General features: G+C 49.2%; 1 protein-coding gene across 2 annotated transcripts in view; it reads left to right on the top strand.

The window, feature by feature from the left end:
- The window catches only part of TBCCD1 (TBCC domain containing 1), a 256,809-nt gene that overhangs the window by 79,139 nt on the left and 152,626 nt on the right, over window positions 1–25,044 (top strand). For both annotated transcript variants that reach the window (XM_086955448.1, XM_086955449.1), the window contains exon 3: window positions 14,911–15,066. In XM_086955448.1, the coding sequence (XP_086811574.1) occupies window positions 14,911–15,066 (156 nt within the window). The remainder of the gene's footprint in view (window positions 1–14,910; window positions 15,067–25,044) is intronic.

Below are 25,044 nucleotides of genomic sequence, written 5' to 3'. Positions count from 1 at the left end.
GTAGGACCACTTGAGAGGATACGACTTTGAGGAACTCAATGGGGTGCCATTCGGCCCCATCACTTTCCCAGACTTAATTTGACCGATGGCTTTCTGGATCTCTCTATTTGTTAAGTCCTCGTCTAGCGCTTCTCTATCCATTTCCAAGAGGGTCGGGACGTCACTATCTAGAAGGAGCTGACGTGAGTCTTCTGCCGTGTATGTGGTGGAAGGAGAATATATTCTTTCGAGATGATCTGCAAAAGCCTCTGCGATATCTTTGGGATGATTAAGTGCCTCCCCATTGTACAGCGTGAGTCGAGGCACCCACCTTGTATCCTGTTCCCGCCTCTCTAACCACGCTAGGGTTTTTCCTGCTTTGTCCCCCAATTCATATAGCAGATGTTGGGCGGCACGATATTTAGCCATCATGTGTTCGCGACCCTTGAGTCTATATTCATCCTGTTTATTTATTTATATTTTGTTTATTTATTTATTTATTGGATTTATTGAGCGCGACAGCTACCCATAAGGGTTTCCCGGCGCTAGAAGACAGATGCAGCAAGACTCCAGCCAGGGATGTTATTGGTCGATAAGCCAAGTTTTCACAGCTCTGCGAAAACGCATGTGGCAATTCTCCATCCGAATTTCCAAAGGAAGTGAGTTCCACAGTCTGGGTTCTAAGTTCGCAAAGGAACCTCCACCCATTCTAGTGAGCCTAAACTTAGGTACACTAAAGAGATGATGCGACGTGGAGCGGAGTGAGCGAGCAGGGGTGAAGGGAGTGACAAGGGCCTGAAGGTATAGGGGAGGTACTCCGATTTTAATCTTGTGCATAAAGCTCAAGGTCTTAAACTATACCCGATTTTCAAAGCGGAGACAATGAAGCTCCCTCGGGCGTTCTGTGATGTGGTCTCGTTTCCGACAACTACAAAGAAGCCGTGCCGCAGCGTTTTGTACCAATTGGAGGCGGCGTGTGACGGCCTTGGAAGACCCCAGGTAGAGCACGTTACCGTAGTCCAACCTCGAGGTCACCAAGGCATTCACAGCGGATCTCTGAGTGTTGGAGGGAAGTATCCAAAAGATTTTTCGTAGCCACCGTAGGATGGTAAAACAGGTGGCTGCGACTTTATTAGCCTGATCTTTCATAGATAGTCCCCTGTCAATAATTACTCCAAGATTCCGCACTCGTTCTGACGGTGTTGGTAAGGAACCCATTGCAGTTGGCTAATGTCTCAGGCTCCAAAGGTCAGGTTTATTTCCGAGGACCAGTACCTCAGTCTTTCCACCATTTAATTTGAGCAGGTTGCGATTCATCCAACCGGATATTTCGCTACGGCCTGCTTGCAGGGGGGAGGGAGAAGTGGAATCTGTTTGAGATAATGAAAAAACAATTTGGGAATCATCTGCATAAATGAATACATTTAATCCAGAACGTTGTGCAACATGAGCCAGGGGTGTAACATACAAATTAAAAAGGACGGTACTAAGGATTGATCCCTGGGGCACACCGTGCGGGGAGGGGTAACTTTTAGAAGAGGATACATTAGAAAAGATTTGGAAGGTACGAATAGAAAAGACTTAAGCCAGTCCAAGGCTTTTCCGCCAATGCCAATGGAAGCCAGGGATCTGAGAAGGATACTGTGCAATACAGTATCAAAGGCTGCACTGATAGAGTAAAATCAGCGCAACCATTTCTCCTCGATCCAAAAGCAGGCGAAGATTATCTGTGACGCCCAAGGGGGTAGTCGCCGTGGAGAAAGCCGGACTGGGATTGATGCAAAAGACTATTTTCTGTCACAAATTTTGACAAATGTACATGAATATGCCTTTCTAAGGTTTTGAACAATGCTGGTAATAACGAAATGGGACGGAAATTAGAGGCAACCTTGGGATCCGCAGAGGGTTTCTTCAATAGCGTGGAAACCATTGCGTGCTTCCAACAACTGGGGACAATGGCAATGCCCAGTGAATGGTTCAGCATTTTGCAGATTGTAGAAAGATGTGGGGAATCCAAAGAGCATAGTATCGGGACAGGCAAAGGGTCCAGCGGCGAGCCTGACTTAACTTTCCTAAGAATCTCCAAGAGAGTTGAGGGGCAGAGATCCGGCCAGGACGAAAGTTGAGCCAAGTTGGACCCTAAAGAGTTAGCATCCTTCCCCCTAGTCAGGAGGGGAGTCGTCAAATTATTATTGTTACCTTGGGCAGAAATGTCCTGGTGTATATTCACAATTTTGGAGATGAAATACTGGGCAAACTCGTCGCATTTACTGCTAGATAAAGGAGGAAGTACCGCCATGGTCTGTGAACCAGCAAGCTCTCTAACCACGTTAAACAGTGTTTTGGATTTATTCATTGCTTCATTGATTATTCTATTGACATGATTAGCCCTTGTTAGGGCACACGCCTTATGATAACGTTTCAGCTCAGTTTTATAAGTGATACCGGCTGCGAAAGAATAGTCTTTCCTCCAAACACGTTCTAATTTCTTACATTTAGAATTATCGATGCGAAGTGTCTCGTTATACCATGGAGCGGGAGATTTGTGAATTATCCCTTTCTTATGGACAGAAGGAAGACAAGTATTGATGGCTTCAAGGAGCTAGCCACCTCATCCATCTCATCAGAATCCGATAAATTAATGGGCTCAAGATCAGCCAAGGCTTTATTAAAAGCAACAACGACAAGTTTTCTCAAGTCCCTCTTCCGTGTGCTCACGGCGGGTCTATGTTTGTTTGCTTGTTTCAAAGTTAATCTATGTAGCGTAGAGCTGGAGGGATAGTTCGCATGATCTGCCCCGAGCCCCCGGATCTCATCCTCTATCTGGACCAATATTTGGTGCAGTTTTGCAATGTAACTTGTCTTCAGTGACAGGGCTTGTCCCTTTTAAAACCACCTTATATGCCTCCCATATAGTTTGTGCCGAGTCCACCGAACCTACGTTTTCTGCAAAGTAGTTCCCTGTTTGCACACACAGTTCATCCTTTGTCAGGTATTCTCCATGGGTTAAGAATAATAATGGTATGCGACTGTTGTTCCCTGTGGGTAAATTCAATCTCAATGGGGGAATGGTCTGATATACCCCTGGGCAATGTCTGAGGTTGTCAGAAACTACTGATCGAGGCCGTATATGTAAGGAAATAGACCGTACGGGAAAGACTGCCATGTACGCTATAGCAGTATGTGTATTGCAAGCTTGCCATTTGTAGTTCCCGCCCCACATCTGAGATCCCCATTGCTATGGTAAATTCTGCCATACGGTCGTTTGGTCTAGCCCCAGTCTCTGTGGGTGCCTATCAATCGTATCATCCATGGGTCATATTGTAATCTCCACCAATAATCAAGGTACCAGCCGGGAGCCCGGTCAGTACTTTACCAAGGTCTGCCAAGGCCGCCTTACCCAGTGCTGGTGGCAGGTAAAGAGAGACAACATTGAGTGCCCTTCCCTCCCACTCGGCTTCTGCCACAGCGAATCGTCCCATGAGATCTACCCACATCTTGTGTGCAATAAGGGATATGTTTTTCCTCACCAGGATACCCGTACCACTTGAACCAGTGGTGTAATCCGCGTGAACTAGAAGCTTGTATCCCCACCTATTGAGGGCCTTGCTTTTGTTCCCGACCAGGTGGGTTTCTTGCAGCAGCACCAAGTCTGGGGAGCGTCTCTTCAGATATTGTTGGACGATCCCCCTTTTTATGTTGTCCCCATTCCGTTCACGTTCCATTACAGAACAGAGAGCGCTAGTTCCTTGTCAACCCCCATCCCATAACATGTTAATATCTACAACACAGGAATAAGGAAAACGTCATGGCGTACCAATAGACTGAGAGCAATCCTTCTACACGTCTGTTGATTCCATAACCAACAAGAAAATTGTTACATAACAAGATAAAATATATACAATTTAAGTCATCTCAAAAACACCCCTCCTGCTCCCAATCGCCCACTCTCCCTGCCCGTGGATTTAGAACTACCCACTCCCAAACATGACACAGTGCCTATCTCCCTCCCTGGAATGCTGAAAAAACCTGGGCATATGCAGTCCCCTTCCCCGCTATTAGCATGTTACATTTGCCTATTGCTGTCTATTTTGCAGTTCATTTCAGCTACAGTACCGATTCGACCCATCTCACAAAGGACTCACATTGAGTAAGCAGGCCTCTTCCTCCCCACCAATCTGCCCCAGGCTTATTATAGTCAAAGGAGCCTGGTCTCTTCCCTTCTTACTTCCCCTCCAGTAGACTTCTGACTATCTTAATGTTTGTCAGGGTCTATGACGGCTCCATCGTCGTACCCCCTCAATCTGCCAAACCACCACCTGAAGCCTCCACCAAAGCACCTCTCTGCTGTCCGGGCTTGCCACCTCGATCTCTTCTCTGGCTCCTCACTCTTCGCCATCCCTCCATCCAGTCCCAGGCTTCCTCCGGTGATGCAAAGAACCATGCTTTACCATCTGATTCCACTCTTAGCTTCGCCGGGAATAACATTGCATATTTTATTTCACGATTGCAAAGCTCTTTTTTCACTGCTTGAAATCTGCGCCGCTGTGCCTGAACTTTAGCCGTGAAGTCTGGAGTATGATGTCTCTATCCCGATAATTAAAGACCCTGGCTATGAGGGGCCTCGGGGGATGGGGGGCAGGTTTCGGCCTACCTCCCGGTACTCTATGAGCTCTCTCGATCGAGATGTATTTGGACAAGGTCATTGGCTGTAGGTGTGTAGTTATTAAGTCCTCCACGTATAGATCGGCAGCTGGCCCCTCGGATCTTTCCGGAACCCCCAAAATATGTATGTTGTTGCGACGTGTACGTCCTTCATAATCATCCAGCTGCTGTGCCACTCGCTCCTGCTGTTTCTGCAAACCCTCCACCAGAGTTTGAAGCTGGAAGGTATACGTTTGAACTGCTGTGGTGACAATTTTGAGTTCCTTCACCCTCTCGTCCATTTTGCGGAAGTCTGCCCTAATGAGGGACACATTTCCACCGTGACCGAGTCCAGCGAGGTACGCACCCTATTGATAGCCGCCATCACTTCATGCAGCGTCTGCTCCGATCCCTGTTTGGGAGTAGTCTGTATCTTGTTCTTCTCCATTTGGCATGCCACACTGTCTTCTCCTGCTTTATTCCAGGCGAATTTGGCCAGTTTATTCTGGGTGTTAGCCTTAGGTCCTCTGCCTGTCGCCATGAGTGTATTATTATTTTTCTGGGATCTCTGAGAAGGTCTGGGACTATTCTGGGTATTTCCTGCCACCTGCCCAGTGAGTGCATTTATCTCACCGTCGGCCTGCTCTCAGGACTGTCTCTCCGTTGTTTCTGGTATTGGACCTTGTTTTAACCAGAGGCTCTCAGTGGGCGCAGCCTCCACTCACCAAGCGAAGGCCCAGGGGTTTCTCTGCTGTTGCCCGTTACGGCCACTTCTCTGGCGCGACAAGTTGCGTGCGTTCGTCACTGCTCCCACCATTTTAATTGCACCTGCCGCCGATTCAGATGACAGGTCACCCTATCCTTTGAAGAGTGATGTCGCCTCCGATAAGGGCAGGGGGGCGAAGTGAAAACACCACCAAGTGTTGATACAGTCGCTGTTACTTATGACGGGCTGACTGTCTCACTTCTGCTCCCACCGGCGTCCCTTAGGCTGTCAGTGCCTTGTGCGTGCGGTAGGAGTCCCTGCAGCCTCTATCAGTTTCTACTGTCTTCAGTGCACCGCCTTTTTGTTATCTTGCCCCTTCAGAGGTGAGTGCACGCTGGAGTATTCACTGCAAACACCCCCACCTTGCGTTGCAGCCTCTGCTCACAGCTTCTGTCGCTGCAGTGGTACACCCCAGTAGGAGAGTGTCAGGTGCGTATGTTCTTGGAGCGCCACCACCGGGGCCCCCGCCGTGGCAGTAGCACCCATCCCCCACTTGCGACCTACCCTGTGTCTCTTCTCCCGGGCCCTGCGCAGGACAGTAGGCAGTTCCAATCCTTATGCGCCAGGAATCTGGGCCACAACCACAGGCTGCTGCCTCAGCAGCGTCACGGCCTCAGAGTCAACTGTTCACACCAGCCCCTTCGAGTTCCGAGCGGTTCCCCGGGCCCTTCGAGATGCAAGTAGTGGCAGCTCTGAGTCAGCAGGCCTAGTTTCTTTGCCGCTGCGCTGGCCCCGCCAGCGAGACACACTACTCCTCCCCTCCAGCGTCTGGTCCCAAAAGGACGCACTTCACTGCAGGCCCGTTAGGCCCTGAGCCGGGACCTCAATTAGCAGCCTTCTCCAGTGGGCCCTCGGCCGCGCCGCAGTTACGCCTCTGCCTTGTAAGCACCAACCTTTATCCACGGCTGGTATACCAGCTGCCGTGTTGGTTCAGGAGAGTCTGTGACGGTCTCAACAGTGACCGACCATGTCAACGCCTCCCGGGTTCCGTCCGGCGGTTACGGCGTCGCCATATTCACATCCCGCTGTTCTCCTCAAGACCGTCCCAGTTTGCACCACCCCAGCGGAGTCGTGTCTTTCAAGTGTTGCCACCGTGGAGCACAGCGCTTGTAAGCGTCCAATAACTTACTTTTCTGGCATTATGGGCACAGGATTATGTCAGGGCACAGGATTATGTCAGGATAGACTGCGGGGATGCGGAGCTCCTCCAGCTAGCCGCCATTTGCTTCGGCCGCTAGCCATGCCCCCCAAGTGATGCATTTTTAAATAACATGCCTCTAATTGTGCCAGCCATTTTAATATTATTTGTGAAACAGAGAAGAATTATTCATCACCTTATCAAGCACTCAAATTTCAAATTCAAATTTATCTTTATTCGGTACTTAAAAAGATACCATTAAAGAACATGAAGATACATACATACAGTGTTTAACCTCTTGGCTGCTAATGACAAGGGTAACTCGTCATGGACTTTCCATTGATTTCAATGGAAAACAAAGGGGCCTTCAAATCTAGCCTTAGCAGTAAAGGGGTTAAAAGCATTTTAAATAACATTTGTTAAAAATTACAATTAAAAGAGATCTAAAAAACAGTGGGAAAAAGAGCAATAGATCATTGGGAGTCTCATACTGCCATTAATTCAGTCTATGTAGTAATGGGATGGGCAGATGTTTCCCTGGTGTTCCTCAGTCTTATGGCAACCTTAATAAAGCTTATTACACATAACGGAGTATATGGGTCTGAGGCTTTTTGCAAAAAAAGGAGGGCTGCTTTGGCTTGTCTCAGTCTTTTATTTTTCAAAATCTTTACTAAAAACTTCCTTCTAGGCTCTAGGTAAAAAGGACATAATAAAACAAAGTGAAAGGTATCCTGCGGAGACCTAGTGTCGCAGCCGCAGGTACCCTTCAACTCTACCGACCGTGTGAATCCTGCGGGAACGGCCAATAACTGGTGAAGCAGATTCAGTCGGAACCTAGTCATGTAGAATCTTTCCTGCGCGTTGTACATTACCGCTAGGTATGGTTCCATTCCAGGCGTTGTAGTTATTAATGAGCCGTGGGCCACAACGGATATTTTCCTGTTTTCCGCGAGGGCCCTTCTGGCTGTTGCCCATGCACTAAAAAGATTTTTGGCCAGGGTTTTGTTCTGAGTGTCATCGACTCCGGCTCAGAGAACAGATTCATGCAACCAATACATTCCATGGTGTCCTTTACGTATTTGAGCCATGGAATCAGTCCCCCTCTGTCCCGGCTCAGGCAATCCTTAATAATCTGTCTGCTAAAGTCAGCCTCTGGGTTGGTCCAAATCTTAATCCAGGCCAGGATGGGTCGAACCATAATTCTGTCCTCAATATATGGCTCGCCCAATTCCATGTGTGTTATGTGTGAGGGGGTGCTCTGAGGAACCTTTAGTAGTTTTTTTAAAACTGTATTTTCCTCAGCTCGTATCTGCTGTACTTGATTAGTTTTGCAACCCCAAACTTCTGCCCCATATGACACCTTGGCGCAGCCACATTCACATCCCGCTGTTCTCCTCAAGACCGTCCCAGTTTGCACCACCCCAGCGGAGTCGTGTCTTTCAAGTGTTGCCGCCTTGGAGCACAGCGCTTGTAAGCGTCCAATAACTTACTTTTCTGGCATTATGGGCACAGGATTATGTCAGGGCACAGGATTATGTCAGGATAGACTGCAAGGATGCGGAGCTCCTCTAGCTAGCCGCCATTTGTTTCGGCCGCTAGCCATGCCCCCCAAGTGATGCATTTTTAAATAACATGCCTCTAATTGTGCCAGCCATTTTAATATTATTTGTGAAACAGAGAAGAATTATTCATCACCTTATCAAGCACTCTAAATACAGCTAGCTGCAATTACACTTAAGACTACAACATTAAAAACAAGACAAAAAATAAATCATCCTTTAACTGGGCACCTGAAATGTAGGCAACATACAGTTAAAGTTATCAACAAATTTAAAGAAATTAAAAATTCATACTTTGTAGTTTCTTTGTCATTGAAGAGAAAGGAACTATTTTTAAGTGAACGTGGACAATATGCACATCACTGCCTTTACGCAGTCTTTTAAAGTGAAGGGAGACAATGGATAAAGTGCGCTGTCCCATTACCCCATGCTGTTTGCTATGATGGGTGGAAGCAAAATGTGAATGTAGCCCGCTGACTAAAAGCCCCTTTAAATAAGTATATTTGGCTATCCTGTGTTCGGGTTAAACCTGTCATTACTGATAAACCACCCACCCAAAGGAAATCAGCCCTTATCTATAATAACAAATGAACCCCTGCTCAACCGCAAACTAAAATGTCATTCAAAGAAAGAAAAGTGAGAGTGAAGGGTCATTTTGTATTTATTTCTGAAGGGGCCAACACAGCCTGACTTTGTTATACAAGGTAGCAGGAAGAAAGACTGATCTAAGATTATTATGCTTGAGTTTTGTTGTTTAAAGATGTACATAAAATATTGTTTCTTCTTCCTTTTGATTTCTCTATTTTTGTGTCTTTGGAATAAAGGTGCAAAGTTTATAAGAATGTTTAAGGTCTGATTTAATTATTTTCTACACAAGAACATCCTAGAATATTGAAGTCTTATTTGATCTTTTAGCAGTGTTTAATTCTTTCGATGATTGGTGAAGTAGCTGGCTCATAAGAAACTTGCATAATAAGTACTGTCACATTTACTTACAGACCCCGAATGGGTAATACCCATTGATACATCAGCTCCCTTTTCTAGCAAGTCAGTATAGGTTAAACACCTCATGTTTTAAATGTTCAATGCAAGTTGTAGCAATAGATACCTGTCAAAAGAGTGCAATCACCATGCACATGAAATAGTGTGAAAACATAACACAAGACTTGCCACATACTAACAAAGTTCGTAGCTGCCAGGTGTACCATTGTTGTGTGATACCTTAAGCTAATCCAGGCCTTGTATCCACCTGCACTTTACAGCTAGGTTATTTGAGCACATAGTTACAATAGTAGGAGCTAATTTTCAGAATTCAGTGTGATGTCTGTTAAAAAATCAGGACTAACTTTAAATGAGACATTTGCCATTGAAACATTTGCCAGTTATGAATGGCCACAGAACAGCAGCACCACCTCAATTTAGTCGGGAAAAGAGCGCAGAAAAGCAGTGGTGAACATAGTTGTTGAACGACCCTCCACTATGTCGCGCAATTTGTTTATTAAAACATTTGAATACAGCACTCTTACTTTTTTTTAATCCATTGATATTCCTGTCCACTAGACAGAGTGAAGGTGAAAGGTAGTCAAATGAGAGAGAAAGTAGTAACAATGCTGAAGCTGGTGCTTTTAACATCACCTTGGGACCCCAAACCTCTCTCTCAGGCATTTTGGTTTATAGACCGCCTGGTAGGATGTTTGAGTTTAGCTCCAGCCTCATGGAGGCTTCTACTCATCTAGCCATCAGGAAAAGGAGCTTCCTCGTGCTCGGTGACATGAACGCTCATTTCAATGACCCTACGGATATGGATGCTAAGGACATCTGCTCCAATCTCCATTCCCTTCAGCTTGAGCTTATCAATCAGGACCCTACGCATAGATTAGGTAACCTTTTAGACCCCATCTTTGGTCATCGCTCTGAGGTACAACCTCTTACTCCGATTCCAGTCCCCTGGTCGGATCACTTTGTGATTCCGTTCCGGATTGAGATTTCAGAGGCGGAGTCTAAGAGAGATTCTGAGCAGAGGTATCAGCGACGGAAATGGAAAAGCTTTTCGCAGTCCACCTTCAGCGAACTAATTACTGCAGGCGGCCCTTTAGGAGGGATGGATTGTGAAATAGCCCATCACGAGCTTCATAACCGCATTTTAGGTGCACTGGATAAAACGGCCCCTATGCGTACTGAGAGAAACACGAAGAAGGTGAGGAAAACGGCCCCTTGGTTTACTCCGGAACTTCAGCTTGCGAAATCTGTCTGCAAGCAGTTGGAACGTGAGTGGCGAGTCAGATTCTGCCCAAAGATTAAAACAGATTATAAGGAAAAGCAAAAAGAGTATTATAAGGCTATTAGGGTCTCTAAAGCCACACATTATAAAAAGCGTATTGTGGAGGCTGAAAATTCTTCGAAGGAACTTTTTAAAATTTTTAAAGAGATCTCGGTAGTCTCGAACAATAGTGGGCCGTCCGCAGACTCGGTGGAAACCTGTAACAATATTGCTCACTACTTTGCAGGCAAAATTTCGAACATCTATGCCAGCTTTTCGGGGAATTTGACCAATGACCCTGATCTTGCCTGCAGCTGGGTGGCAGAATCATCTGATTCTGAATTACCCACCTTCTATGTCCCTGCTGCGGAAACACTTGTTACTATATGCAAGAAAGTTAAATCAGGCTCCCCCCGTGATCCGGCCCCCCCCAAAATACTTAATGCCAGTCTGGATGCGCTAGAGCCGCTGTTCAGATATGTTATCCAGTTGTCTTTCTCTTCGGCCACTCTGCCGGGCGACTGGAAGAAAGCCATAGTTTTACCAATAAAAAAAAAACCTAATATAAGTCAGGATATAATGGAAAATCTCCGCCCAATATCCCTTCTTCCATACTTAGCTAAAGTGACGGAAAAATTGGTAAATACTCAGTTAATGGAATATCTAGAGTCTAACAACATGTTTCATGGCTCTCAGTCTGGCTTTCGCAAGAACTACTCCACTGAGACTGCCCTGCTGAGAGCAACCGAAACTTTACGGATGGGTGCCGATGAGGGGAACACCATGGCACTTATCATGCTAGACCTCAGCGCCGCGTTCGACACCGTAGCACACTCCACCTTGCTACGGTGTCTGAGCAGCGCCGGGGTTACAAAGGCTGCTTGGAGATGGCTCAAGGATTTTCTCTTGGGCCGTAGTTTCCAGGTTCAGAGAGGTATGTTCCTCTCCGACAGTGTGGCCTTGGAACAGGGGGTGCCTCAGGGCTCTGCCCTGAGCCCCACCCTGTTTAACCTGTATATGGCTCCACTGGCAGCGGTTGTTCAGTCATACGGCATAGATCTTGTATCCTATGCCGATGACACGCAGCTGCTCATCTCCCTGTCTCAGTCTCCGAAACTAGCAGCGGCGAACTTTAAAACCTGCATGCAGGAGCTTGCTGGATGGATGAATCAGCACTGCCTTAAGCTCAATGGGGCTAAAACGGAGGTGTTGGTGATAGGGGGAGATGGGGCGAGCTGGTCTCATGAATGGTGGCCGCCTTGCCTTGGCTCCCTGCCCATCCCTTGCAATGAGGCTAAGAACCTGGGGGTCTGGGTGGACCCTAAACTCTCGTTTGAGAGTCACGTGAACAAGGTGGTGGGAAAATGCTTTGGGGTTATGAAGACCCTGAATCGCACTCTGGACCTACTGCCTCTGGAGGCCAGACGTATTATGATCCAAGCCCTGGTCACCTCTCGCATGGACTATGCGAATGTGCTGCTATTAGGCACTACGGAGAAGAACCTGAGGAGACTTCAAGTGCTGCAAAATACGGCGGCCCGGTTAGCCCTCAGACTCCCTAAAAGAACAGCTTCCAAGCCTACTTTGGCTGCCCTCCATTGGCTGCCGGTAAGGAAAAGAATCCTTTTTAAAGCCCTCCTGTTCTGTTACAGAATAACCTCTGCAGAAGCGCCTGGGTATCTGAAGGATCTGGCCATCCCCTATTGTCCCCAAAGAGCACTTCGCTCGGCGGGCAAGGGTCTCCTGAAAGTTCCTCATGTTAGAAAGGCCAGGATGGGAGGCCGCTCTTTTCGGGTGCTGGCCACTACCCAGTGGAACAGCCTTCCACTTGGGATTAGAATGGCCAACAATGAAACCATGTTCCGAAAACTGTTGAAAACACATCTGTTTGCTAAGGAGGGATAGTTGTTCCTCCTCCTCTATGACTCTTTCTCCACAGCGCGGGGACACGCCGAGATGGCGTCACCAGGCGCTTTAGAAATTCCTTTATTATATTATTAAGTGTATGTGAGCGAGAATTCAATACACAGACGTTCTGTGCTTAAAGTAGCATAACATAGGTCCATTGAACATACTGACAGTGGGAAAACACTATATATGCTACATTACTTCTCCTTTAAATGGAATATGTGCTTTGTAACTATCACTGCAGAAACATCTGTAAACACTGAAACAAAAGTTATCTATTTTGAGGGGTTAGGCAACTAAATAAACCCTGTCAAAGACTGATTTCAAAAGGCTTGGAAAACGGAAAGCATCAGTAAAATCCACAAAAAATAAACACAGAAAACTGGACTGTCAATGTGCATTGTGTGTTTTGTTGGAAAAACATGGGTATGATGAGACTGCTAACACATATTCAAATCCCAGACCAAAAATAATTCCTCTGCCTGCATTTGCACTCTTTAGCTTCTGCAAAATCTCCCTGCTCTGCTCCAAACCCATGAACAACACACCACTGCAGATGCATTGTTTCAGTCATAAACTGTCCCCTTTCGTTCTCGGTCTTATAATCTTGTGATAGGGTCAGCACGTATGTGACTCTGACCAGGAAGGGGTTCATTAAAGGGCGTAAATACTGGCAGCCTGCTTAATATGCCTTTTTCAGTCAAAGCTGTTCTTCCTCAGCTACATATAGTCTGGTTCTGTCATCACTGAGCCCACTAGTACCTGCAGGTAGAAGCACAAAGCAGTGCCGCGGCAGCCTGTGAAACTGACCTGTCACAGCATTAGACCCTGCCTAGGTCCAAAGAAACTTTGCTGTGTCTTGTCCTCTGCAGTGAGGCTCATTTTAAAACTGCAGCCTACACTTCTTAGGTTAGAAAGCTCTCTCCAGCTAAGCAACTTGCAGGGAGGTAAACTTGTCACGATAAAAGCACCTGTTTGCCACATCTGTGTCTCTGATTGATATCCAGCTCTTGCTTGGAGCCCATTTTATGCAGTCAAAGGAAACCTCAATTTGTAAACTCTGAAATGGAGCAACACACGTGACTCCGGTTTGTATGTTTAATGATTGGCTTTTTTTCTGAACATAGTTACCACTTAATAGGGTATACTTGCTTTCTGTGGCTAAATTTGGATAATTTATGTTCATAAATTCTCTCCGGTTTCAGTCAGTGATAATAATAAATAACAGACTCACAGCTTTTGTGCCGTGCCCCTCAGATTCCAGCTGGCCCTCCCTTCGAGCCGTCCACCATTAAGCTGGGCCAAGCCTGCCCTTGGATCCCCTTTTGACCTGCTGACCCTCAGATCGGCTCACCAGCTTATAGACTACTACTTTTTCATGCCCAGCTCACTTTATAAACGCCCAGACTGCCCCTTCTCATGACCGACAGAATCCCTTCATGATTGACCCCTGTTGTGACACACATTTTTGGCATCTTTAAAATAATTGATCATTTTAATAATGGTGACCAGCCCTGTCTTAAGGCAGTGGCTGAAAACGGAGAACTTCTTTCTCCCTGGGATCAGATATTATAAACTTACAGAACTAAACCTGAACAGACAGCATAATATTAGGGATATCTTTTCTGCTAGATGACTGAGCCTAATCACTTTAAAGAAAGCTGTAATGTGTGCACTGCCTGCAATACTTCTCTGCAATCCCTGCATGTCAAGGAAGTTGCCCAGTGTGTTGTCCTCTCACTCAGCCCGAGTCTTTTTCTGCACACTCACTGCATGAAGCCCAGTCTGTTTTACAGGAAGCTCTCGGGACGTGTGAGAAGTTGAGTGGATGTGTGTGTCCCTAAATACCTCTCATCTGTAAGACTCTGTTTCTGTTTGTACCGCACGCATTGTCATGCTTTCACCATTCTCTGCTCTGTTAAAACATGATTGCAGCTATACATACAAATCTTTTCTTTACCCATGTAACGTGTGTGCGGGCCTGCTTACAGTGCATTTGTTGTAAGAAGAAACTATTTGATATTTGAGATATTGAATTAGAGAGGGCAGGTGCATACACAGTGTATCTGTGAAAGGGCAGGTGTTTACTAGAGCCTCTTTCTCTGGTTTAAGAGAGCAGAACAGTTGAACAAGAGTATTCTCATACACAATCTTCTTATCTACGGTTTCCTTCAGCACCATGGATCTAGGAGGGTGCCTTCTAGGCTGGGGAACACTGGTTTGTATATATGTAGCGTGTGTTTTATCCTGCTCGGTGTCACTTGAAACTGTCTAAAAGAATCCTTCCTGGGTTTCAAAGAGATGGCTGAATGAACATGCAGACTATTGTAGAACATGCTGCATGGTCACTAGCCCTTCTCCTTTGAATCCTTCTAGGATGAAGCCTCACAGACTCCGAGAAGGGAAAAGACTGATCCAAGTGAGCCTATATAACGTGTGCATGCTTAGCCAACTCTCCCTCCTGAACCTAGGACAGATGAGTATTTTCTGAGTCCCAAGGGTATGGAGAGAGGGAGACCTGGCAAAACCTATTCTGTTTATAATTGCTCCTGTCTCACCTGTCAGACACCGATGCTAATGTAACTATGTAAATTTCCAATGAAGCAGTGTAAGGTTTGGAATCAAATGGTAACCTGCTTTTCCCTTCTCTTGGCAGCTTTCTGTAGACACGTTGCAGTTCATGCTGTTTCTGTATATTCAACAATTAAATAAAGTTTCTTTGCGCACCTCTTTAATTGGCGAAGAGTGGCCCAGTCCCAGAACTAGAGCTTCATCGCCCGACTTTGGTGGAAAATCCCGAAGTCACAACAAGGTACTGAAAAATGTCTTCTAAGTATATGATGAGTGGCAAAGGAATAGCAGTGTCCTGGTTGATATTTCCTTAAAGAGTACGTTATTTTTAGAGTACTGTACATTGTAATGTCATGGACTTTTATTATGTATCCAAAGTAGACAGTTCAGTACTATTTCTTTGCATACAACTGAAAAATATATAAATCCTGACTTTTTGACATTCACACACTTGTAACCTTTCCAAAAGTTCAAGATAAGAGTGGATGCATTGAGAAAGGAATCTCCTGGACCACGTGAGCACAGGGGCACAAACCAGTTTGTGTAACAAATCTTGCCATCCTTTGACAAGAAGGGAATAGAGGAGGATGAGCAGTCAAGATTTTGGGTGATGTAGGTTTTCTCACTGTCAGACAAGTAACACGTGAATTGCGTATATTAAGTTGAATGTCTACACAGTTTTGTGACTTTATAGATAGCATAAGACTTTTTTCACATCATCATGGTAAACCTAACTGTACCCTTACAGTTAGTTAACTCAAAATACCATGCACAGTCAATCTGGCTCCTCTGTTCAACTTTGATTTTCTCACAGTGCACCTTATTGGTGATGATGTGTACTAACCACCATTTTCCACAGGAAGTTGATGATTATCAAGAACATAACACATTTCTCCACCATTCTTTGATGATTTACTGAACACTTCAATATTTCCACTGAGTTCATTTTTGTATTTTATACAAAATGGCTTCTCATGTACAAAAAAAGTCAGTGTGTTTCGAGCATCTGCCCTAGTTTAGGACACCCCCCGCACCGCACGGCCACCAGCTGCTGCGTGTGCCTCCCGTCTGCCTGCCTCGCTGCCGCTGCCGTGTGACCACGCCCCCTGCCACCGAGCGGCGTGGTCTCCTACGGTGTAGCGCTGTGCTCGCCTGACCTGCAGGCTCCTGTACCCCGTTCTCTTGCTGTGTGCCCCTCTGCCTGTTGAGCTATTTTGCTAATTTGTATTGTATTGTGATTATTGTATTTTTCGCCTGTTTCTCACTCCCCCCGGTCTCCTCCCTACCCGCTCCCCGCCACCGCCGCTAACCACGCCCCCTTTTTCTTTCTGTACCCTCCCCGCTCCCGCCTCCCAGCTGCTCCGCCCTCCCTCGCACTTGGCCATATTTGGCGACCGTGCGACGCAGGTGAGTGTGACCTAGTTTAGGACACCCCCCGCGCCACACGGCCCCAGCTGCTGCGTGTGCCTCCCGCCTGCCTGCCTCGCTGCCCCGGCCGCCGCCGCGTGACCACGCCCCCTGCCACCGAGCGGCGTGGTCTCCTACAGTGTAGCGCTGTGCTCGCCTGACCTGCAGGCTCCTGTACCCCGTCCTCTTGCTGTGTGCCCCTCTGCCTGTTGAGCTATTTTGCTCATTTGTATTGTATTGTGTTTATTGTATTTTTCGCCTGTTTCTCGCTCCCCCCGGTCTCCTCCCTACCCGCTCCCCGCATCCCGCCACCGCCGCTAACCACGCCCCCTTTTTCTTTCTGTACCCTCCCGCCTCCCAGCTGCTCCGCCCTCCCTCGCACTACGCCATATATGGCGCCTGTGCGAACGCGCAGCGGGAGCGCCGAATGTGCGCCAAAGGTAAGCCCGTCAGCGCCCGTCCGCATCTGGACCGCGCCCAGCGCCCGAACCCCTGGCCCCCACCGACGGAAGACGACCCGACTGTCCTACGACGCCACCGAACTCATCGCACTCAACACCGGCGGGATCCCTGGATGCTACCGAGCCACTCCGAGGCGCACCCACGGATTTCAGCTGCCACGCCTGCAAGTTCATTTGCATCCGGACCTGCCCCGCCCCAGCACCCGCCAAGCCGAACACCAGCAGCAACCACCTCAAGTGCATCCTGCTCAACACCCGCTCCGTCCACAGGCACGCCATCGAACTCTGGAACCTCCTCGACACCACAGCTCCTGACGTTGCCTTCCTCACGGAGACCTGGATGAACGACTCCTCAGCACCCGACATCGCCATCGCCATCCCAGAGGGATACAAGATCACCCGAAGAGACCGCGTCAAACATACGGGAGGAGGCATCGCCATCATCCACAGGGACACCATCCACATCACGACCAACACCGACGACACCCTGGCAACCGCCGAACACCTGCACTTCCAGATCCGCACCGACCCGAACACCACCCTCAGAGGCACCCTGATCTACCGACCCCCGGGACCACGCACACAATTCAGCGAGGACATCGCCGACTTCGTCAGCCCGCATGCCCTCCCCTCCGCTGACTACATCCTCCTGGGGGACCTCAACTTCCACCTGGAGAACAACAACGACCTCAACACCATCACCATGCTCGCCAACCTCGCCAACCTCGGACTCAAGCAGCTGGTGTCCACCCCCACCCACCTCGCCGGACACACACTCGACGCCGTCTTTTCATCCAGCAAAGACATCGCCTTCAGCCACGCCACTACACTCCACTGGACGGACCACAGCTGCGTCCACTTCACCTTCAGAAGAACGACGATCCACCACCACCAGCAACAGGTTGCTCGAAGAAGCTTGAACAAGATCACAGCCGACCAGCTCGCCGCTTCCTTGAGCCAGCACCCTCCCGCCAGCTCTGCGAACCCCAGCCAGGCCGCCGACAACCTCACGAAGTGGATCAGCAACTGCGCGGATGAACTCGCCCCACTGAGGACCCCGCCCAGCAGACCCGGCAGCAAGAAGGCCCCATGGTTCACCGACGAACTCAAGAGCTCCAAGAAGAATTGCCGAGCCCTCGAGAAATCCTGGAGAAGGGAACCAACACCGGACAACATGACCGCCCTCAAGCTTGCCACCCGGAAGCACCACCAACTGATCCGCGCCACCAAGAAAACTGCATTTAAGGACCGGCTGGACAACAACGCACACAATTGCAAGGAACTCTTCAACATCGTCAAAGAGCTCTCCAACCCCAACGCCGGAAACAACGACATCACCCCATCGCAAGACCTCTGCAATTCCCTCGCCTCCTACTTCCACAACAAGATCGCGGACATTCACAACAGCTTCAGCACTCAACCGACGCACGCCACGACCGAACCACCGCCCCCCACCACCACCCTCCGCGCCTGGACTCCGATCAGCACCGAAGACACCGTCCGCACGATGAACTCCATCCACTCCGGATCTCCGACCGACCCCTGCCCTCACCACGTCTTCAACAAGGCAGACGCTGTCATCGCACCCCACCTGCGGGACATCATCAACACCTCCTATGACACCGCCACCTTCCTGGAGAGCTGGAAGCACGCCGAACTCAGCGCCCTACTCAAGAAACCTACAGTGGTCCCCACCGAACTCAAGAACTACCGCCCCATCTCGCTCCTCCCGTTCCCAGCCAAAGTCATCGAGAAGACCGTCAACAAACAGCTGGCCGCCTTCCTCGAGACGAATGGATCCCTCGACCCCTCACAGTCTGGCTTCCGAGCTAACCACAGCACCGAGACCGCCCTCATCGCTGCCACCGATGACATCCGAGCCCTGATGGACAACGGAGAAACAGCGGCCCTGATCCTCCTAGACCTCTCCGCGGCATTCAACACTGTTTGCCACCGCACCCTAGTGCAGCGCCTCAGCAACGTCGGAATCCAGGAGAAGGCACTGGAATGGATCATCTCCTTCCTCGACGGAAGAACACAGAGAGTCCGTCTACCACCGTACAAGTCAGAGGCCACCGAAGTCATCTGCGGCGACCCTCAAGGATCCTCCCTGAGCCCCACCCTCTTCAACGTCTACATGAGCCCCCTCGCGGCCATCGCACGCCAACACAACCTCAACATCATCTCCTACGCTGACGACACCCAGCTGATCCTCTCCCTGACCAACGACCCAGCCGCCGCAAGAGCCAACCTTCACGAAGGGATGAAAGACGTAGCCGAGTGGATGATGACCAGCCGCCTGAAACTGAACTCAGACAAGACGGAAGTCCTCATCTTGGGTTCCTCGCCCTCCGCCTGGGACGACTCCTGGTGGCCCCCCGCCCTGGGCACCGCACCCAAACCGACAGACCACGCACGCAACCTGGGCTTCATCTTGGACTCCTCCCTCACCATGACCAGACAAGTCAACGCCGTCTCCTCGTCATGCTTCAACATCCTGCGCATGCTACGGAAGATCTTCCGGTGGATCCCCACCGAGACCAGGAAGACGGTCACCCAGGCCCTCGTCACCAGCCGACTGGACTACGGCAACGCCCTCTACGCCGGAACCACCGCCAAGCTCCAGAAGAGACTCCAGCCGATCCAGAACGCCTCAGCCAGACTCATCCTCGACATGACACGACACAGCCACATCTCCGGACATCTGAAAGACCTGCATTGGCTCCCCTTCCACAAAAGAATCACCTTCTGTCTCCTCACCCACACACACAAAGCCCTACACGATCAAGGCCCGAGCTACCTCAACAACCGCATCAACTTCTATGCTCCCAAACGTCATCTCCGATCAGCCAGCCACGCCCTCGCCGCCGTCACCCGCATCCGAAGAACGACAACAGGAGGAAGGTCCTTCTCCTACCTGGCCGCCAAGACCTGGAACTCCCTCCCGACCGACCTGCGCCTGACCCAAGACCACCTCTCCTTCAGGAAAAAGCTCAAGACCTGGCTATTCGAGCAGTAGCAGCACCCCCCCTCACCCCCCCCCCCCCCAAGCGCCTTGAGACCCTCCGGGTAAGTAGTACGCTCTATAAATGTCTGTGATTGATTGATTGATCTTCAGAATACTTCTTTTTTTACCACCAGTACTCTTGCTGTATCTAGAGAACAGGCCATAATACAATTTTAATAGAACAATACAACTTCAAATGTTAATCTGTAGCTCAAACATTTAGAGCTTAGCTTTTTAACACTTTTAGGTTATTTCAGGTTATTTCAGGTAAATGTTTGTGCGTACAAATGTCAAAAATATTAAAAACAAGCCTATTACTGCCCTAATTCACCTATTCGTTTTGCACCATTTTATACGGTTCCCATTCCCAGAGTCCAATATCATGGCATATTTGTGGCTTACTTTACTCTTTTTTTTTTTTTTTTTAAACTTTATTGTGCAAAACAACATCATTACAGATATGGGCCTACAACCACAGGGGCCGGCCGCAAGTGTATGCAAATCAATTACTTGACATCACGAAGCAGCGACTGATCCCCAGAGGTCCAGCAGAATTACAGGATACATTTTCGGCAACTCAGGAGATAGGTAGGATATAAATATTTTAAATTTTTTAGAAAAGAAACAAAGAGAAAAACAAGGAAACAAAACTAAAGGCGAGAAACGTTGTAGACGATGTCGAGCTCCGATGGGGGGGCCTGCCGTACCGGATAGAGAATCAGGAGGACAATAGAAATGACCGGGGGGTCAGGCAGTGGGGAAGTCAGGACAATCAGCAAAAGGAGTACAGTATTCTAGGAACCTCAGGGTCAGGGGGGCAGAGAAATGTCCGGAGTGTCTTCAAAGGGGGGCGTACAGATGTTGCCTCGGTAGGTGTTCCACTGGACCCAAATTTTACTCCACGCCCTAGGCTTGCCCCTAGCCAAATATACCGTCTTCTCTCTAAACATGCACCAGTCCATATTCTCCTTCCATACTGACACGGTGGGAGGTCGTTGGGAACCCCAAACGCTGGGTCAATATCCCTCTTTGTAATCATGTTCCCAAGTGCCGCCCACCGGGCCTGGGCAACGTTATAATCATTTGGCTCCCACACATTCAACAAACATCTATGAGCCTCAGGCAGCAGAGCGATCCCAGTGACACACTCCATTACCGCATGCACACGGTGACCTCACGGCACTCCCAAAGGATATGAAGGAAGGTGGCACTCATTCCACATCCACGCGGTTACATAACCCATCCGAGGAAAAACCCATAGCAACCAAACGTGGACCCGTTACATACACACAGTGAAGAATTTTGAGCTGGACCAGACGGAGACGGGCAGGAATGGCGACCTCTTTCGGGGAGGACAGTGCGGACTGCCAGTCCTCGTCATCCAACTCCAACCAGTCTCCGGTCCAGGCCTCCCTAAGACGCACAAGGAGATCCGCCCGATTGTTGATTAATTTCTTATAAATCAAGGAAATCGTACTATCGGGCAGATGACCGTCAAGTATACGGTCCTCGAGTGGGGAAGATTCAGGGACAGTGGTGCCAGCCGTTAAGACCGACAGCAAAGCGTGGTGAACCTGTGCATATCTGAAGAACTCCCTATCACTCAACTCATACTCGCTCTGAAGCACCGCAAAGGATTTGACCGCACCTTTCACCCAGAGATCACCCACTCTGCTAATGCCAATCGTATCCCAGTGCTCAAAACCTTTCGTTGTCCAGAGGCATCCCAATCTTTCCGAAGCAAACAAAGGGGTCGCTCGTGTCAATCGATCATTCCATCCCATGGCCACATTGGCATCTCTCCACACACGCACTGCAATCTTAGTGGCTCCCGTTAGGTTCCTCCGCGCCGTCCGAGAGTAGAGCGCTCCGTTGAAGTTTCCACCAGGCAACTGATATTTATCCATCTCGAAAGCCGGATTTGGACCAGGTGCATACGTGGCATGGTTGATGGCGGACAACTGGGAGGCCCAATAATACCTCCTGATGTCCGGGAGCGCGATGCCCCCATCATACCAGGGGAGAGTTAGTTTTGCGAGAGCGATGCGTGCGTGACCATCCCAAACAAGCCTCCTCTGCAAACCCTCCACCTCCCGAAAGTTGGCCGCCGGAATGATATCATAGGAGTTCTGAAGTGCGTAGAGAAATCGGGGCAGGGACATCATTTTAAAGAGTGCCGCTCGACCAAGTGGCGACAACGGCGATCTTTGCCACCGAGCCACGTCCAACTTCAATCGTCGGAGAGGAGGAAGGAGATTATGCTCGTAGCGGACAGCTACGTCCAACGATACGTAGACCCCCAAGTACTTGAAACCGGATTGTGAAATTTGATTGGGAAACCTATTCCGCATGGGGGGAGGCCGCCGGAGATGACGTACACACACGATTTAGACCAATTAATGATCAAACCGGAGTTTTTACCGAAAGAAGTGAGGACGTCAAAGAGGACATTAAGGGATTTACTAGGGGAGGTGAGGTACAAGAGAATATCGTCGGTGTACAACGAAAGCCGGTCTTCAAAATCGGGGGCCCACTGAATGCCCTTAATCGACGGTTCCCATCGGAGCAAGGCTGCAAGCGGTTCTAGAGCAAGAGCAAAGAGCAGGGGGGACAGCGGACACCCCTGCCTAGTACCCCTCCCGAGAGCAAAGGACTGGGACACCCTACCATTGACAACAACCCGAGCCAGCGGATCCGTATATAAAAGTCTCACCCAACTGATAAATCCCACACCGAAACCGAACCTCGCCAGAGTGGCCCAAAGATATGGCCATTCTATCGTATCAAAGGCCATCGTGGCGTCCAAGGAAGCCAAGATGGCCGGCTTGGACAGAAACTCCGCCCTAGCGAGAACGCCATGTAAGCGCCGCAAATTGAGAGCTGTGTTCCGGTGCGGAATGAAACCAGATTGATCCGGATGGATCAGGTCACAAATGACAGTGAGTAGACGATTAGCAAGGACCTTGGCGAGAATCTTCGGCTCAGCGTTCAGTAGGGAAATAGGCCTGTATGAGGCACAACGATCACGAGGCTTGCCCTCCTTAGGAATTGCAACTATAGTAGCCACACGCTGGTCACAAGGGAGGGAGCCAAGATCACGCGATTCCATAAACATATCACGAAGATATGGTGCGACTTTATCTGGGCGCAATTTGTACAATTCAATAGGCAAGCCATTTGGGCCCATAGCTTTGCCAGTACGGAGAAAACGGATCGCGGTCGCAATCTCGTCGACCGACAATGATGCCTCCATGCACTCTCGATCCTCTTCAGACAGACAGGGCAGCGTGATGTCCCTAAGCAATAAACGAGAGTCGTCCTCATCTCTATCGGAAACCGGGGAGTAGACCACACGAAAATACTCAGCAAAACACTCCACAATCTTGCCAGGGTCAGTCACATTCACACCGTCAGAATTCTGAATCACAGGGACCACACAATTCGCTCTCTCCTTCTTTACCCGCCTTATCCCCAACATCATACAGTCTACCTTAATGTTCCCTGTACATTGTCTTGGCAGCATCTGTAACAAGGGATTTATAGTCAAACTGTTTCAAGCTAAGGGCGTGGAGTCTATCCTGGGTGACACCTAAGTCTAGATCAGCCTCCAGCTCCAGTATTTCGGCCTCCAGACTCACGACCTCCCCATTCTTAGCTTTCTTGGTCTCAGCTATTAAAGATAGGGCCTGTCCACGAATAACAGTTTTGAAGTCTTCCCACTGGGACACTGAGGACAAAACAGACCCCTCGTTCTCCAGGAAGTAGTGGTCGAGCGACTTTATGAGGCTGTTACGGGTCTTGGGGTTGCGCAGATGCCAAGGATTGATAGGGGCGATCCGCCCCGCGGCGTGCAACCCCGTGTCGAAAATAAGCCACACAGGAGAGTGATCCGAAATGCCCCGGGCCAAGTGTTTAACCTCTCCAACGTAGGAGGACTGGACAGCGAGCATGAGGAAGTAGTCAAGCCTGGAGAGACTCCCATGAGCCCCGGAATGAAAGGTGTATTGACATTGTGTCGGATGCATTAACCTCCAGCAATCCACCAGACCAAAGGTGTCCAAGAACCCACCAAGCCATAATTGGGAAGCGGGAAGGGCCCTGGGGGGGTGGCGGTCCAAATCGCCGGATAGCACAGAATTAAAGTCCCCACCCATAAGGAGAAGACTATCAGGGAGCTCCCGCATCATCCGACCAACATCCGAGAAAGTGGAGGTCTGGAGGCCCGGGGGAACATATATCGTGACTAAAGAAAGAGTCTTACCCTCCCACCTACCGGTTAGGGCGGCGTAACGCCCGCTATCATCAAGGATGACATTATCAATCTCTAGAGGGAGGGAAGACCGGACCAGAATACCAACCCCTCTGGAACCAGTGGTGAACCCGGAGTGTGCAACCAATCGGTAACCCCACCTATTCATAGCATGACAGACATTGCCGACCAAATGCGTCTCCTGCAGGAGTACCACATCAGGAGACAAACGACGCAAATATTGCAGTACAACACCCTGTTTTATACGATCCCCCAAACCATTGACGTTCCAAGATTTCAACCTCAGCCCACTACCCCTCATCCCCACAAGTGTTGCATGAATCTCCCCACAAAGAGCAGGACACCTGAAGCAGAGAAAGAACCAATATGCCGCCTTGAGAAAGGAAAACACAAACACCCCCTCCCACCCCCCAACCAAAACCCGTTACAACTCCCCCTCCCTGCACCCCTGCAGTAGACTAAAAAGCCACCCCAAAATGCAGTGTGCCTGTCGCCCTAACAATCCCATTCTACAAAAAGACCCCAGAGGAGGAAAGAGGCCCGTCCCCACCCGCCACCCAGATGTGGACTACTATAAGGCAAAATAAACAAAAGAAATAGCACCCAACTGAGCAATATCTGATGTTCGGAGGTCAGGGACAGAAAAGTCACTTCTGTGTAGGCTCACCACCCTCGGCACCGCCAGGGTGCTCCGTCCGATCGCCTCGGCCAGGCAGGGAATCCAACCAGTCACTCACATTGTCCGGTCGATCGAAAAAGAAGGTCCGTTCCTCATATTTGACTCGAAGCCTGGTAGGGAAAAGCATCGCGTACTTCAATCCCAGGTCCCGGAGACGTCGCTTAACCCCCTGAAAGCCCATCCTTTGTCTCTGGACAAGTTGAGTGAAGTCAGGGAAAAAATATACAGAGGAGTTTTCAAATTTCACCGGGCCGTGCACTCTCTATGCCTGCAAGATCGCATCACGGTCTCTGAAAAAGTTTTGCGATGATAGGCCTCGGAGGAGCGCCCGGCTTGGGCTTACCGCCCGGAACACGATGTGCACGCTCCACAGCGAAAAACTTGCTCAGTCCAGA

This window comes from Lissotriton vulgaris, chromosome 2_1 (genome assembly GCF_964263255.1).
Source record: "Lissotriton vulgaris chromosome 2_1, aLisVul1.2, whole genome shotgun sequence".
NCBI classification, from domain to species: domain Eukaryota; kingdom Metazoa; phylum Chordata; class Amphibia; order Caudata; family Salamandridae; genus Lissotriton; species Lissotriton vulgaris.
Note: the sequence above shows the minus strand (reverse complement) of the source record. Positions and strands in the feature narration are given on the sequence as shown.